This window comes from Hyalella azteca, unplaced genomic scaffold (genome assembly GCF_000764305.2).
Source record: "Hyalella azteca isolate HAZT.00-mixed unplaced genomic scaffold, Hazt_2.0.2 contig7163, whole genome shotgun sequence".
In the NCBI taxonomy this organism is placed as follows: Eukaryota; Metazoa; Arthropoda; class Malacostraca; order Amphipoda; family Hyalellidae; genus Hyalella; species Hyalella azteca.
Genome location: NW_025937293.1, coordinates 21,225 through 38,425, shown reverse-complemented (window position 1 = coordinate 38,425; position 17,201 = coordinate 21,225). Strand labels below are relative to the sequence as shown.

Sequence of the window (17,201 nt, the reverse complement as noted above, 5' to 3'; positions counted from 1 at the left end):
CGGGAAGAACAATGAACAGCAAGATTACAGTATGAGAAGACATGGTTGCAACGAGAGAGTAATGATTGATAAGTCTAGTGTGGAAAAAGATCTCGGAGTTTATGTCGACAAGGAGCTGAAATTTTCTAAGCATGTTGAAACGCAAGCTAACACATCCAACAAACTTCTTGGACTAATCAGACGCTCATACGAGTTCCTAGATGCAGAGGCGATGAAGCAGTTGTTTGTTGCTGTAGTGCGCCCGAATCTAGAGTTTGGAAACGTTGTGTGGTCACCGAGATTTGAAAAGGACAGAAATTTAATAGAGAACGTTCAAAGACGTGCAACAAGGATAATTCCAGGCTTGAAGGGCAAGTCCTGTGAAGAAAGATTGAAGATTATGAAGCTTCCAAGCCTCAATTATCGACGTCTGCGTGGGTACTGTGGCGGTTCTTTGTGAAACAATCGGGTAGCGGATCCGGGACGAAATGAATGTTAACTGCCATTTGCAGGACGTCAATCCTAAAGAGCAAAATAATATGATCTAAGTAACTAACAATTTATGTAACTAACAATTTATGTAACTAACTTCCATTTAAGATACGACTTAATAGAATATGAATTCGTTGCCAAGATGAGTTACGTTCTATGCACACAAAACGTTTTAACGAGCATCTATGTAAGATCAGCAGAAATGCATGTCCGTCGCAATGCATGTAATTATTAATACTTTAAAGTATTAATAATTCGAGTCTTAAATATGCAGGAATCCGACTATTATGAAATAAACCTAATAATAAAATTCAATCAAAGTTCGTAATGCAAGGGAAATTATATAGACCTTATTTCTGATTGAGTAACAATTATTTCCTGTAAAATCATGAGAATGGAATAGATTTCGGAAGATGTGACCAAGAAATGTTATTCAAATTGGCTGATGTAATCGCTAACCTATTTCTTGTGGAACAGATCCCAAGTTCAATGAAGAGCATGATTCCTTCTTTGATAAATCAAAGTCATATCACACATTCGAAAAATACTGTATTTCACCAGTCAGACCGTCATTTTTGCCATGCAGTCTATTTCTTTGGTCACAAAACCAGCGTACAGCTTTAGTGCGAAGAAAGCAAATGTGGCATCGCGTAGTGCCGCCCGATAAGAAACGAAATCAAGATATCCATTGAATATTCAAGCCCATATCAGTCGTCTCGTTTACGCGCTCAATGGCATTTACCCAACATATCGAAAGTTCTCAGAATAAACAATACATTATTACGTAGAATGGATATAATATTGAATATTATTAAATCGCTATTCAGAATTTACTTCACTCCTCCTATCATGAATTTGTAACCCCAAATTTTACATTCAAGTTTATAATTAAGACGGTAACTAGAAATATACCCAAAAGCTGCAACGCCAAGCAGGAGTTGGGCAAAGCCTGCTCTCTTATATTTATTGCTGTAGTATAATAATTTTATGGTCTCAGCTATGGTTAGGTTGGCCATGTTGGCCTGTCGCCGATTCTTAATCACTCGGCCATATACGTACTGGAGCTCGCAATACGGTATTTTTTTACGTACGGTTAAACACAAACAACAGTGAAAATGAAAAGATGGAGTCGAGTCGCGCCACAGATATAACACACAGATAATATTTGAAGTACGAAAAAACAGAAAAGAATAATAGAATGCATGCTAGACTGCGTACGTATGAAAGAGGCTACTTTCGACTAAATGTACACCAATAATGGTAACTTGATAGAAAACAATAATGCAACGCTGCGAAGTAACAACAAAAGGAGGACTGACATTGATAAGGACAGGCGGAATAGAGACACAATAAATTGCTGACTTTTCTCAAAGGATGCAATTTCTCTCGCTGGATAATACACTAACAATAGGAAATACCAAGACAAAAGTGACCAATTATAGTGACTGATCACCTGAAAAATGTCTATGAGGGAAAATTGAATTTCCGGCAACGCACGTACATCAAATTATTATTATTGATTATTTTTACATATTACTTTTACCATGCTCACGGTAAACTTGCATTTTAGATCTGGACTTTCGTAAGCCAACGTATTTGCTCAAAAAAGAAAACGTTCGCACACACAAAGCGAGATTTTTTGATACTTTTTTACTATACTAAGCAAACTTAAATCACTCAACTCTACATATGTTATACTGTTGGTAAAACAATGCAATTGACATAAGGATACAGATATAGTTGTATATTATTTCATGTCCTACAACGGCATTATTGCCGCATTGTGTTAATGAGAACGAGTTCTGTAATGGAGGTGAAAGTACCCGACATTACCGTATCACACAAGCTTGGACAGTTTACAAATCTAACACAACCAGCCAGGTGACAGGAACATTTCATGGACCTAATTCCTCGTTTACAGAACTTCCACGTTCTTTGTCTCGACTTTCCCCGAGATAAAACCAATCGGAAGTTTCTTNCCTTCGCCGGCTCAACGCCTCGGAGCGAGACAGCAATGTACAGCATCCACGGGCACTTAAAATTTGAGAACGATGACGTGGCAGCCGGCTGAAGCCGGCTTTCGTCATGGGAGCTCAGCACAGCACACCTTCCGCTTCAGCGGTCAGAACAGAACTCCCGATAAAACCAATCGGAAGTTTCTTGGTCGTAGAGAAATACGATCGGTTTGTTGCCGTCATCAGCATCTGCCGCGCATGTAGGCAGGCAATTGCTACTATTACTAACCTAGATAAGCAATGCTATGATAGAGGGAGAGAGAGCGCCTTCACTTATTAAATTATTATTTGAAGAGAGTGATGTCTCTGCTCTACATTCTTAACCATTAGATGTAAACTGACCAGCTATGAGAACTAGAAAATCTGGAGATCGTGATTAACTTGGATTTTCATATCTATGGCCGAGAGCTCGTGACCATCTAGAAATGATAAACGAACAGATTTTCTTGGTAACGTTTTAAACAACTAAGAACACCAGCAGCAACAACTGATAGAAAATGATACAGAAGTGTGCTTTGGATGCTTTTAAATCAATGACAAGCCAATTTTACACAAGTCCGTTAGGTAGAAGTGGGTAAATAGCTAGCTAGCAAATTAGGGATGCAACACTTTGTTTACGGTGAATTTGAAATTCAATCGTCGTTCTATTCAAAGACAGGTATAAAGAAACTACTCGAAATACAAAGAAACTTACCGGCAGATAATTTGATTAAACACTATGTAAGTAGCAGCACTATGTAAGTGTGGCACAATGTAAGTGTGGCAAGTTGCACTCTAGAATAAATCATTTATGAAAGTAGCCATCTTAGCTGGATAGTGATATGGCAGTGAGCTATTATTACATACAATAATTAACGAAAGATGCAATAAAATCATAAATGCGACACAAGTTCTAGATTTGAGCACAAATCGCCTCTAACAGCTTATCTACGCTGTCTGAAGCATGGTTGACAGGCGAAAAATGAGGCAAAAATAAGGCGGTCTCTATGACGACATTCTACAGAATTAACAGCACTCACTCATAGTAACTAAAAGATCTTCATTTATAGAACGGATTTACTACGGGGGTTTACAACTAACGATTGAAAAGCGAATTAAATGCAAAATATGCAACCACTAAGGACGTAGCCAAACACAAGACAACATAAAGAAATGGGGTGCTGAATCCTATTATGTACTGTAACAGTTAATTACTACCTACTCTTAATTCAAATGAATTTCTTCGCACACTCAGCCGCATAGCCTTCGCTTCGCGTTAATGTATACCTGCAAATTAGTCGTCCAAATGCATTTTTCGCTGAATTTTCTTTGATTACATTGTCACTATATTTTGCTATGTCAATACATTTTTCGAAATTAATTGCAATGATTCATTTCGTCTCCATTGAAAATCATATTTATCTTAGTAAACATGGCATAAGTAATGAACTCGCTATTATTTGTTATAAACGAGCTTCATAAGCAGCGTGGAACATGGATTGCGGTTATGCTCAGAGGGAATGAACCAGTTAATTCGATTCGTTTTCACTCTCTTTCCGCTGAACAAAATCATGTCAGCTAGCGAGGCCAGTGCAATAAGAAAACAATAATTGCCTTCTAAAAAACAGCTCATCGAAAGTATTTTTGCGCTTATATTTGTGATCCGTAAGAAGTATGTGCCAATCGTATAATTTATCTCAATCATGTACACTTCGATGAATTTAAATCGAACAACGGCAAGTACATGAGTAATTCCAGAATTCCATAAACTGATAGTTTTAAATGAGAAAGCACATAACACCGAATGACTGCTACTACAAAACGAATTATACTCAACATTTGGGTTTGTTTTCATCATTTTGCACAAATATCTATACACAATTAATATCAATAAAACTCATTAACATACATCGAAAAATTATGATGCTGACCTGACCGACGACTGGTAGCGCCGGTTGACCGCTCGGGCTGCTGTCGGCTAACCCGTACGCTGTTTCCTCGGCAGCGAGTTGAAGCTCCATACTCAATAGCTGGTGAATTTTCCTCGCCTAAAATTTCAGATGAATCGCGTCTAGTTGAATTATACCAAAGTGATGGCGATGTCTCTCAGGTTTTATTGCGTTTACATGTTATGGGAGTTGACTCTTCGTCACAAGATTAAATGATAACAACATAACCAGAAATTTCACCGTTTATTTCTGAGTAAAATGTGAAGCAATAATTTGAAACCGTAACGTATCGTACTATGCCATCTTGAAGCTGATGGAAAAGTGTAAGAAGTGTTGCTTAGGGGAGCAAGTTTTTCTAATGTCTATTCGAAAGCTTGACGTTTGATCCCTTAGGCGAGTTCTCCATTTCAGTAGATTTGCTACGATAACTTCATGGGCTGAAATCGAAACGTTTTTACTTCTTTTTGTTCAAGATTCTCATGTAATAAACAAGCGTTACTGCAATCACGTCAATTGAGTTCAAATGATGGGCACAATGAATTAACCATTTCCTCGATTTACACGACCCGACTTGCGGGTGTGATTTTTTCAAAAATACTTCTATCACTTATACTTACCCATGAATATAAGTTAGTCTGATTTTTAAAGATTGGCAGATAGGACACTCTAGCAAATAGGTTGCAGTGGTGGTATTGGAGCTTATTCATATTCTACCTACCACTACCACCGTACCACGCCAAGACCAACACTAGTCACTGACATGCCAGCTCTCGCTAGACTTTCGGTCAGTGCTGCCAGCGCTAGGTTTATAAACTCAGATCTAGGTTTTTGAGCTTCCAGCTAGGTTTCTATGTTTTTAATTTACAAACTGATCTAAATCTAAGTTTTTTTGAGAATGATGCACTGAAAACAAAAATCAATCATTATTATTGCCAAAAAAGCGGAAATACTACTTGTTATAATTTCTAATACATGTTCGTACAAGTTCGTACAGATCGAGTGCGTGTCGGTTAAAAATTAAAAGGCAGTTCAGTTCACTACCCAGTCGAGAGAGCATGTAATTTCAGTTGTATTGGAGCAGTGGGATGCTTTGTTTCTTTACTTTGAATCGCAGGCAAAAACTGATCAATTTTATGGAACTCGTAAAATTTATGATTTACTAATTAGTCCGACACGAAACATATGCTATGTTTTGTTCAATATATTCTGAAGAAAGTCGATGCACTCAACCTGGAATGACAATCTGAACATTTTTGGTTGCATGTCCGTCACTCGATGGTATATAATAATGGCTGTTTCAGCGTTTATTAGGCCGTAGGCCTGTCGCCGATTCTTAACATCGCAGAACATTCACAGCATTTTGCGGTCTCGAACTCGCAACTCACTGCTACAATTCTGCTGTGCTTAACCGCCCGGCCTCCTCGCCGATTCTGATCAGAAACTGGCGCACAGAGCTGGGATCGAACCCGCGCCTCTCTGCTCCAATCCTGGTACTCTGAACTGTAAAAAAATGAAAAATTGAGCAAGCTTTAAAACAGTAATTCAATATTAGCCGAGTGTCGTGTTGTGAAAATAAAGTGGAAATGCTAGGCCCTGACCAATATTCATTAATTGTGCTAGGTCCTGACCATGTACATTATTTAATTAATGTACATGAGAAGAATTGCAAGTGCATGTTGACATGCCACATCAGGCCTACACTTCAGCACCGAGATCAATATGTTATGTAACCACTAGGCCACCCTGAATATAGTATAGAATATAGCCCTGCTGAATATAAAAATAAATTAAGCTATTTCATTAATGAAGAATGCTTGACAAAATCAAAACTATATGATGTAGATCCAAGCTAGAGCAAACCATTCAAACCTCTTGAAGATATATTGCTTAGTGGTAGAACAATGGCAGTGTTGGAGCAAGAGCCCCTAGCGCGCTGGCTAATGATGACATTTGCGGAAAAATCGGAAAAGACTGTTTGAACTTCTTGGTTGCATTTTGTGTACAAATCAAACACAGATTTTCATTTGATGATAGAAGCATTATTGCACAGCTTAACATTTTAAACACACAAGCTTTGTCTGCAATTATTCACTTTTTTCCATTGCAACATTAGCAGCACAGTTCAAAAACCTGGAGCCTGAAGATAAATTAATTGATCTTGACGATGAATACCGAAGCACCAAAGTCACCATTTTCTCTCAAGTTAATAATGTGAAGACTTCAAAAAACAAACTCTTTGAAAGCTACAACTACCCGAGACCGAATCCTCACTAAATAAACGTGGACGAAACGTAGTCAGTTGCAAGAGCCATTTACATGAGAAAACAGCCATTTACAGGAGATATGAAAGTAGATTAGTGGATGCAAGACATGCTGATAAAGCTGTTGTTTACGAGGGGGATGGGGACGAATGATAATTGTAGTATGTTAAATAACTCTTCAAAAAATTGGAAATATGTTAAATTGTAATTTATGCTTATCCCTATTTATCCATACTCATTCCTATGTGAACAACAAGGATTTATTACTATGAATTACATGTTAGTAGAAATCTAGGTTTTTCATCCAATTCTAGGTTTTTTGGAGGTACAATCTTGGTTTTTCAAAATAGTCGCTGGCAGCACTGCTTTCGGCTGGCTCGTGGTCGCCTGGAGTGCTATATGCACGAAGCGACGAGTCAACAGATCAAGGAAAGGAACTCTGACTGATGTGAGTTGAGTGAACCACTGAACCTGTCGTTACACTACTGAATATCACGTGCATTTTTGTTCAACCACAGCTGTTAGGCTAAATAGCTTTTTTGAATCTTCTTCACATCACAGTCTTTTTTCACGACGACTCTTTATAACCGTCAGTATTTCTTAGCAATGTGCTACCTCACTCTCCTCAGATTTTGTATGAATAAAAGATTAAATCCGTAAATATGATCCGATAATGCTTTAGATCAATTTAAATGCAACTGTATGTCATATTGTATGCTACAAATTATGTATAAATAATCTCGATTGCTTGATATAAAGCAGATTTAAAATAAAAACGCCGGGATGAGAAGCATCTTGGACAGCGCAGAGCATCAGCTCTCCGCCTGTATTTAGGTCAGAAGCTAGCATCGTCGGCCGGCGGTACAGGCCTCCAGCGTGGCAGATTTCACTCATAAGCCCCATCCACACGTTCAAACTTATCGTCAGTCTTGCATGTCATGCCAGGATTGACGACAAGACGGAGCGTGTGGACGCTCAAAGTTTGATGTCTTGCATGACGGGTGGGCGGAGTTTGAGGTTTGACAAACCTGAAAAAGACGGACGGGCGAGACCTTTGGGTTCATGCAAGACTGACGATAAGTTTGAGCGTGTGGACGGGCAACCGACTAATTGGTCAAACTTTTACTCCATCTCAGTCTATGTTGATGAAAGCTGTGACATTTTTCCTAACTAGCTCTAGTCTTTCATATCCCAGGATATCCAACACTGGTTTCACGATTTATTTTGGCGAGTTCATTGAGTTATATCGTAGTTTCCCATGTTTATTGTAAATTCAATCAAAAAGCTACAGTCACGAGAACAAGATAGCTCTGGCCTATGCAGCATTGATAGTTAAGTGCAAAGAAGTTGATTATACAGCAAATAAAATACTTAAAAAAAAACTTTTTAAAAAACTACGTTTTTCTTGTGTACTAAAAAGTTGAAAATAAATTATGGCTCGCCCCAAAAAACGTGTGTCGGGCAGATTTATGATTAAAGCGAAAAGCACACAACACAAGAATTTTGGACATTTGATGGTGAACGTACAGCCCGACCCACGTTTTTTGGGGCGAGCCATAATTTATTTTCTACTTTTTAAAAGTCCACAAGGAAAACGTGGCTTTCTAAAAAGTTTTTTTAAGTATTTTATTTTCTCCTTTTAGTCCGTTGCTACACATGAAAAACGTTGTTTTTAAAAGTTTTTTAAATTATATAGTTTATTTTCTACTATATCTAATGACTTGACGTACGTATCGATGATACGCAGCGTCAGCGCCTGCTCAACATGAAGTAAAATTCCGTGAATGCTGCTTGGAAATTTTTGTGTATTAAAAGTCATATTAGAGGGAACAGAAACAACGCCGACATCAATTGTTATACCAATTTGATATCAGTAAAAATCATTTCCAAATGAAGATAAGTTGTTTAACTCAAGGTATAAACAAAATGCCATGGTTTCGGCAAACATTTAGCTTAGAGAATCAAAATCAGAAAAACCAAAATCTTTAACTGACCAAATGTTACGAATTGAGAATTTAATTTTAAAATCTAATATGTTTATGACTTTATCGGAAAATTTTATGGTATTCATTCATCATTTGAAATTTTTGAGTAATTTGGCTGTGTCAACTGCCGAGGAACCAGTATGATGGCCAACCATTGGCAACCATTGACGAAATCACGTCAATTCCTGGAATTGTTGATGTATTTCTCCGTCTAATTGTATTGTCCATTATACGTATAATACGCTACTATACGCAACTAAAACACAAGTGAAATGTTAAAAAAGCAAAAAAAAATTTGTGTATCTGTCAAAAATCTCAATTGATCGCTTGCGCAATTGAAACACTGACAAGGCCGTTAGGTCTTCCGTGCGCGGTGGAGGAATCGACACTTTTACGGACCCGCCTGCGGACTCGTGCAACTGAACCACTCATAAGTCCTTCAATACTGAGCGGATTTGACGTCTCGGACAAATTTACGGCCGGACCCGCGGCCGGTCTCGCGGCCGCAGGACTCCAAACATAGAAAAAACCTAGCCAATCAGCGAAAACCTCGCAGGTTAGGTCCAGTTAGGAACAGGTTCCAAACACAAAAAAACCTAGAAAACCCATAAAAACACAAAGAAAACCTTTCCGGCCGCGAGACCGGCCGCGGGTCCGGCCGTAAATTTGTCCGAGACCTGCGGATTTGCTTGAATTTTGGAATGTTAGTATTTATTATCGATACTCTGCCGCAGGAATTATTAGATTTATACATAAATTAATTTTTAATTAAAACCAATAAACGTATTTTTTGATCAACTGAGACACTCATAATTCTTTCAATAGTGAACAGATTTGTTTGAATTTTGGAATGTGAGTATTTATTATCGATACGCTGCCGCAGGAATTATTACAGATTTTTATATAAATTAGTTTTTAATTAAAACCAATAAACGTATTATTTGATCAACCGAGACACTCATAATTACTTCAATAGTGAACAGATTTGCTTGAAGAACAGACAAAATACTCAGTACGTGTTTAATTATCCATCAATAAATAATTATTTTTCCTGATACGGAAATTTGGTGAAAGTTAGAAATCTAGAACTTTATTTTAGAAGAAATTTTCTCCACATTCTTATGGCAACATCATATGTTTATATTCTGAATCTGGAATAGATATAGTTGACATTCTTTATAGTTTGTCTTGTAAGTATAAACGGTAGTCAGAAATAACCCGGAAATGTCATAGAATAGAAGTGTCGGCACTGAAGAAATAGGCCATGGCCTGTTGCCGATTCGTGAATTTTTCGTGACTTGATTTATGTATTGTATCCATCAAGTCACATGTATTGTATTATTTCATTCGTGTATTGTATTATTACTATTATTGTTAGGTATTGTTATACCTATAAACCAGTGGTTCCCAAACTTTTCCAGGCAGGCGCCCCCTTTGGCTCCCTAGTGAATTTCTAGCGCCCCCCACAGACACATATAAAAACATACGCCTCTTTTTGAAATTTAGTACGCTGCGATTTTAAAAGATAAAGGTTAAACACTAATTAGTATTTTACAAATAGAACCCCATTTAGTGAACCAATATGTTTTTAAGCTGTTTTAACTGTCTCAGCACTAGAAACCTGGGACGTCTCGGGCAAATTTACGGCCGGACTCGTGGCCGGTCGCACGACCAATCTCCAAATTCAATTATCAAGTGATATCTCCCAAACTAATGAACGCAGCTCAATGAAACTTGTAACATGTATTCATCAGAACCTAACGGTGATTTTTAGCTCGTAAAAACTTTCTAACTACGAATTTCACCTTCATTCGTGAGTTATATTGCGATAAAGGCCGATATTCGCAGTGATCAAAGAATTTCTTACAAAGTACTGAATAGATTTGAACGAAATTTTGAATATACATTCATAACTACCAAACGGTGACTTATTAGCTTCTAAAATATTATCGATTTTACCTTCGTTTGCGAAATTTTTTTTTTTCATTTCACCGTCATTCTTGATTTCACACTTCCTTATATTCGGCCCTGGAAGAAATTCCTTGATCACTGTGAATGTCGGCCCGGATTGCCATATAACTATGGCAAAAACAAATGAAGGCAAAATTAAAAAAAAAATCACGAGCTAAATATTACCGTTAGGTCCTAATGAATACGTGTACCAAGTTTCATCGAGTTAGTTCATTAGTTTGAGAGATATTCCTTGGTCATTGAATTTGTAAATTGGCCGTGAGACCGGCCTTTAATCTGCCCGAGACGAAAACCCAAGAGAGGTTAAAAAATCAGATCTGGGTGAAAAAAACCATCGCTGGGAGTCATGATGTGCTGCACGTGTTGTGTACAAATCGTCAAACAAACGTTGGAACTTCTGACTTTGACTTCGTACTGCTGCCCTCCCCTACCGCCCCCCAAACGCACTCTTCTTCCTTACCGCCTAACTATGGGGTAAGAGAGGACCATTTGTGGGGTAAGATAGGACCACTTGTGGGGTGTGATTAACAAAGACAGCTACAATGTTATCATTATTTTATGTACTCACAAGTGCTTTTCTCTTTCAGGACTTTCACTTGCAGCTACTAGAGCGAGCTTGGCACCATGAGTAGTAAGTAAAGAAGTGTTAATTTAATTACCTAGTACTGTATGATAATATAAATAATAATAGTTCATAGTAGTATGATAAAAAATGTTAATATTTTTTATAAATGGTTTTTTTAATTGCCCAATAGTGAGTAAATAGTAAGTGGGCTTTTTATTGGCAGGTTTCTGGCAGCAGCCGCAGCCGTCTCCCGAAGATTTAGTCTCGCAAATGATTATTCTTGAGCAGTTGAAACAGCAATTTCCGGTAATTATGCTAAATTGAATTGCAAATTATGCTAAATTATTAAAAATTATGTTCTTAAAAAAAACCTAGTATTCTAGAAAATATTAAAATACCCTTAAGCAGAAAATTCTCTCATTATTATAAAAATGTACATACCTAGAAGGATCGATTTTTTTTTCGTTACCAGCCTTTTGTTTAGTCTTTTAAGATTTGTGTTCTTTTAGCCTCTTATTCAAAGTCGTGAATTTTCATGACACTTGTTTAATGGCCCAGGTGGGTAGGTGGGCAGCTACCAAGTGCAACCCTGGTTGCCATTCATTGATGGATTTGTATCCATATTAATATATATGATTAATGCAGGGAAATTCCAGTTCAGCGCTAACACCAGAAGCTTCTAAGGTCCAACAGCAGCAGCGACTGTTGAGGCTCATGAAGCACGCTCACACGTGCCGACTCCCGGTGCAGAGCAGTGGGAATAGCAGTCAGGTGACTTTTTTTCTGAGTAGAATTATTTTCTTCTTTCTGGGTTTAGTGTGAGAATATTATCACCTGTGATGAAAATCGACGCCTGGCTGGTTGCTTCTGAAGGGACGTCGTAACTAGGGATTTTAATTATCGAAAGTAACGAACACCACAATTCTTGTCTCCCAAAAGGCTTCACTGTTCCGTGAATAGTAAGGTTGTACACTGACACTCCACGACCCTCAGTTTTGGTCTCGTAGGTATATCCTATCAAACATTCTTCATGTATAATTTATATTCTTATTCCTAATCATCCTATAGTTTTTATTCTTATTCCTAATCATCCTATAGTTTTTATTCTTATTCCTAATCATCGTATAATTTATATTCTTATTCCTAATCAGTTCCACTGCGTCGTACCTGCCTGCCCGACAATGAAGAACATCTCGTGCCACCTCGTCATGTGTACGGCAGGTAAGAATTGCCTGCACCCCCTCTGCCCTCCCTCCATTAGTGTGACGAAACACTGGAGGGGGTGTTACGATACGGACTGCACGATTTGCGTCGAACTTGAGACCGATGCAGCAATGGGAGGAAGCATCGCGTCTAGAAGTTCTGTGAAGAGGAATATCGACTGCGTCTCTATCAACTCGCAAGAACGCGTTCCTCTGCCTACCCATACCGGGCAACCTCTCTTGCAGCAGCAGCAGCAGCAGCGATCGGAGGTTTCCGTTCACCATATGCAGGTGGGAGGCAGAAATAAACTACTTTCTTTGATTAACTGCTGCCCGGTGCACAATTCTATGAAATTCTATGCACAATTTTGTGATGACCGATGATGCATTAATTATTCGTTAAGTGAATTATTTTCTCTTAGCGTGGTAAATGTAATCAAAATTCTTTGTTGTTAATCGAATTTTTTGTTAACTGGAGCACTTGCTAACCGAGGCTCTACTGTAAATGCGTTTTTAGGGGTGTCCCTTATTGGGGACACCTGCTAAGGTCTTGCGGAAATGGCCGCCATTTTTTTTATTGAGCTACGCAAATTCCGTCAACCAAGTTTTTTTAAGCCAACACCTGTGTGCAACTATTTTGCAAGTAAACTTTTTTTTTGCTACAGATCTTAGCAGAGGTACTTTTCCAAAGTCTCACTTTTCACGCTTTTTTCAGGGATTTTCTAGACGTAGTATATATGATTATTAACCTGCTTTGTGCTACATATAGATAGGAAAAATGTTAAACTTTATGCCACTATTTTTAGTTTTGCAATATAATATAATATAATTAGTTTAGCTGCTACAAAATTTCTACGAAATTACTGAAAACTGTCCCGATTTAACCCACCCGTCCCTTATTACAACGGTTGACGGTAGATTTTGAGGCTCGGTGTTTGCAAAAAAGTTATAGAATTTGATTTGTGTTGTAGGGCGAATCATTGACGCAGGAGTCGTGGTTGGGGATGACGGCATGCCACTCACAAGGCACCGAGTGGCACGCCGGGAAACCACAGGCAACAGCTGGCAACATGTTTAATGTTGCCAGCTCAAGGGTGAGTCAGCCCACTTGTTTACTGCTGTAAATTAAATTAGCAATTCATTGTAGATGTGTAACATCGGAAACTCAGTAAACACTATAATTATTGTTATATAAACTGCTATTATTTGTGCCGAGATCATTATTGTAAAATTAGGCACTTGCATGTTCTTTTCTCACACAAAAATGTTTACGATTTCCAATTATTCATAATAAATTTCATAATTTTCCATAGGGCGACGCGGGCCCGTTCTCTTCTCAGTGCGCCATCCCATCGAGCCACCCCATCACATCAGAGCAGGAACACCTGTGTGTAACAACTACGAGTTCTGTCATGGTTACTGGCACTAGCTCCGAGACTGAACTGTTTGATGCGGTGAATACTAACTCACTTAGCCAGAGTTTTCCATAGTTAGTTATTTTGAAAAAAATTCCTGAAAAATGTTTCATCTAGTTATCGTTCGGTTTAATTTAAAAAGAAGTATTTTCTAATGTTTTGATTTATCCTATCTCGGTGATCCCTACTTGAGTAAAAACTTGTGGTTTAGAGGAATTAGTTACTAAAGCCAATGAGCGTAAAAGTACTCTCGCACATCGGATGTACTCTCGGACCCGGGTATCGTTGACATGCTGCTTGGCGTTGATTTAGCTCAAGTTTTGCCAGTGCGTTCGTGTAGTTTTGGTAATTCCTCTTAGTTGTCGCTGGTGTATTATTGTTCACTTGGAATAATGCTGGCTGGAGACGTTGCCGTATTGAGGCGTAATTTACCACACCTGCACCTGGTGAAAACCTGTATAGAATTATCTTGACCAAGATATTTCCAGTTGGAAGTTAATCGTTTGGGTCTGAGTTAGTTGTAAGTTTATTTGGCCGGCTACAGTTTCCCAACATTTCTTGCTATGGTGTAAGCGGCCTTCCGCATTTCTTCAAACCCACCTTTGAAGATAGAAGCTAAACGCAAACACCTAGTCAGATTCAGAAGCAGCCCAGCAGACAGATTCATTACGACGGCCGATTCATTACGACGGCCGATTCATTACGAGTGAACGATTCATTACGACTGAAGGTCTCGCTCCATTACGACGTTATGGAGTGAGACCTTCAGCGTGCGTCTCACTGAGGTGGCGGCCTCGAGGTGTTGGGACGATCGGGGGGCTGCGGCATCAGCTCGTCTTCTCACGGAGGACGGGTCTCTGCGAGAGCTGAGGAGAGGACCGGATGCTGCAGGTTGGTTGCCCGTCACTTAAGCTCAGGGTGTTGTGGTGGCTTGTAGCTCCGGCCGGTTTCCATTATGGTTAACCGTCTCCCCTTCACCACTATTCTCGACCCAAATAATAAAACCCGTCTTGTCTTCCAGCTGAATATATATTCCTTAGAAAGCAATTTGATCTATAAATCTCTTATTTTAAGATGACTTCTAATTTTTAGAGCATAGCTGCTAGGTCCGTAAATTTAAGCACTTGACTATATTTGGACCCCGATATTCGGCGTGCGCTAAATTTTCATCACATAAATTGGTTTTGGTTTAATTCAGATCAGTTGGCATTTGTTTTGATAGGATGGGCGGCACGGAACTTAGCGCGTCAGTTTCTCTGTGCTACCTGGCTGGCTTGCGCTGGCCAGGTAGCATTGCGCACTCTTGCTCCCGATTTCCGAGGACTTCCACCGGGCAGCAGCTCGATCCAGTTTACTATTCGAAAAATTAATTTTGTGGTGTTCCCATGAACACTGTTCAGAAAGAATAAATACTTTAATCTTCGACGTTTTTTTTCCATCTTCAACTGTTGTGGATTAAACTCTCCTTCCACTGAAAAAGGAGGTCGCTCTAAGGTTTTATACAAAACCTTTATGCGCAAAATTGATTCTATAGTTTAACTAGAGCCCCAGGACTTCAGCTCGTGTAGTTTTTATTCGGCTACAGAATAGGAGCAGGCTACAGGAGCGGTCCTGGAGCGTGCTTGCGCTGATTACCTAGATGACGCCGATGAGCACAATAATTCTGATTGCAGTGAGCAAAACCGTAAAATTATGGAATATGTAATGAAGAATAATTCTCGATATTTCGACGGGCGGATCATTGTGCCTGCCTTGTGGAACGATAGCGTCAAGCATATGCTTTCCAATAATTTCGGTCTCGCGGAAAAAATTGTTCGCTCGTTGTACAAGATATTAAAGAAATATCCATCTAAACTTGAACAATAGGATCAAATGATTAAAGCTCATATCGACAGCGGCGTAATAGCTTCGGCGGGCAATATTGATGATCTGCGAAACTCCTCTTCATTTTCCTTTCTAGCGCATAATGCGGTCTCCAGGCAGAACGCGGAATCGACCAAATGTCGTATCGTTTATCTGCCCAATTTGTGCGAGAACAAGGGAGGAAATTCATTATAATAAACTTTGCGATTACTGGGAATAAAACTTCGAGATTACTGTATATGAAGCTTTGAAAGTACTGTGAATTTCATTTTGGCAGTATACATAGGGATAATTTTGAGTTCAAGTTTGGACTGTTAGCTTTTATAATAAAATGTTGACACGATATAAATTGAAATGATACCTAGTGGGGCAACGGGGGGAACGCAGCCGTGCACCACCAATTTTGTGCTCCAATAAGCCCTGAATCGAACGCCTTGGATCTCTCCGGACCTACACCAATCAGCCGTGCACCACTCGGCTTTGTCGTCTTCCGGCCTTGACCACCACCTGCCGTGCACCACAAGGCCGCAAATCGAATATGACTTCCGGGCATCGTTAAATTACGTAATTTTACGTTCACCGCATCCTAGGTTAGGTTTCAGATAGCATAGTTCTGTTCCAAAATTTATCGTCCTTCGACAAGTGGCCGTTCGACCGAGGGCTGGTTCGACCCACGGCTTCGATACGGATGGCTTGAAGTGTTGAAGGCTACGTTCCGGAAGGCAGGAATCTTGATGGTCCATTACATCCAGGGCAGTGGTGGTCTTCGGCAACGGGCACATGGTGGGCTCAATACATGTCTTTCCATGGAAAAACTTGGATTATCATTTCTGCTAATGACAAGAATTTAAAAGTTTTCTTACTCATTGTTTTCAATTAATTCAGCATGAATAATTCTATTTCCTCGTACAACGAAGAGAAGTAATGTGGCTGAAACTCGCCTAGTCAGGTAATCAATATACGTACAATAAAATAATGTGAACTACGTAGCCGATTGCAGCTGTGCATCAGTACGCCTGTCACGCAGACTGATATACAACGGTCGGTGCGTAGTTGTCTTTTCTCACCCTACTAGTTTCCGTCTCGTGGTTCTGGCTCAAACAAGGGAATGAATTCAACAGTTGTCGAGGTTTATCACTTCAATCCCGATACATCATGTGGTAAATCGATGCAAGCATGTACTAGGCTTGGCCGCGTGCACCTGTTATATATGTAAACACCTTAGTTCGTCGTTTGCAAGCCACACAAAAATCGAGTAACGCATTTAATATACATTCCAAGAAGGCTTGTGTCATTGAGAATTTCCAGTAATGCGAATGGAGGCTCTCGCATTACCTTCAATAAGATACACATCGACGATAATAGCGGAATGATAGACTTCATGTGCATAAATATTATATTTCTCCACATACCGTTTGATTAGCATTTTCTTACCTGAACTGCGACCCGAAACTTCTGACAGCTCTTCTTGACACTCTAGCAACGCTTTCCTGTAATTGAAGTGCCACAACCTTTGAAACCTCGT

At 39.2% G+C, this 17,201-nt stretch overlaps 1 protein-coding gene across 2 annotated transcripts; it reads left to right on the top strand.

Moving 5' to 3' along the window:
* Window positions 1-9,818: 9,818 nt before the first annotated feature.
* Window positions 9,819-15,236, top strand: LOC108667857. Of its 2 annotated transcripts, XR_007156794.1 has the most exons (8): window positions 9,819-9,850; window positions 11,219-11,262; window positions 11,420-11,502; window positions 11,842-11,967; window positions 12,348-12,689; window positions 13,370-13,492; window positions 13,712-14,704; window positions 15,036-15,236. XR_007156794.1 is itself a non-coding variant. In XM_018154951.2 (7 exons), the coding sequence occupies exons 2-7, from the start codon at window positions 11,256-11,258 to the stop codon at window positions 13,886-13,888; spliced, it is 858 nt and encodes a 285-aa protein (XP_018010440.1). In that variant the 5' UTR covers window positions 9,819-9,850; window positions 11,219-11,255; the 3' UTR covers window positions 13,889-15,236. The 2 variants fall into 2 exon arrangements, 1 of the variants encoding a protein (XP_018010440.1); XM_018154951.2 differs by having other exon boundaries at window positions 13,712-15,236.
* Window positions 15,237-17,201: the final 1,965 nt, after the last annotated feature.

Coding starts and splice junctions, on each gene's coding strand:
- LOC108667857 (XM_018154951.2), top strand. Junction 12,690..13,369: donor TTTCCGTTCACCATATGCAG/GTGGGAGGCAGA, acceptor TTTGTGTTGTAG/GGCGAATCATTGACGCAGGA. Junction 13,493..13,711: donor TTAATGTTGCCAGCTCAAGG/GTGAGTCAGCCC, acceptor AATTTTCCATAG/GGCGACGCGGGCCCGTTCTC.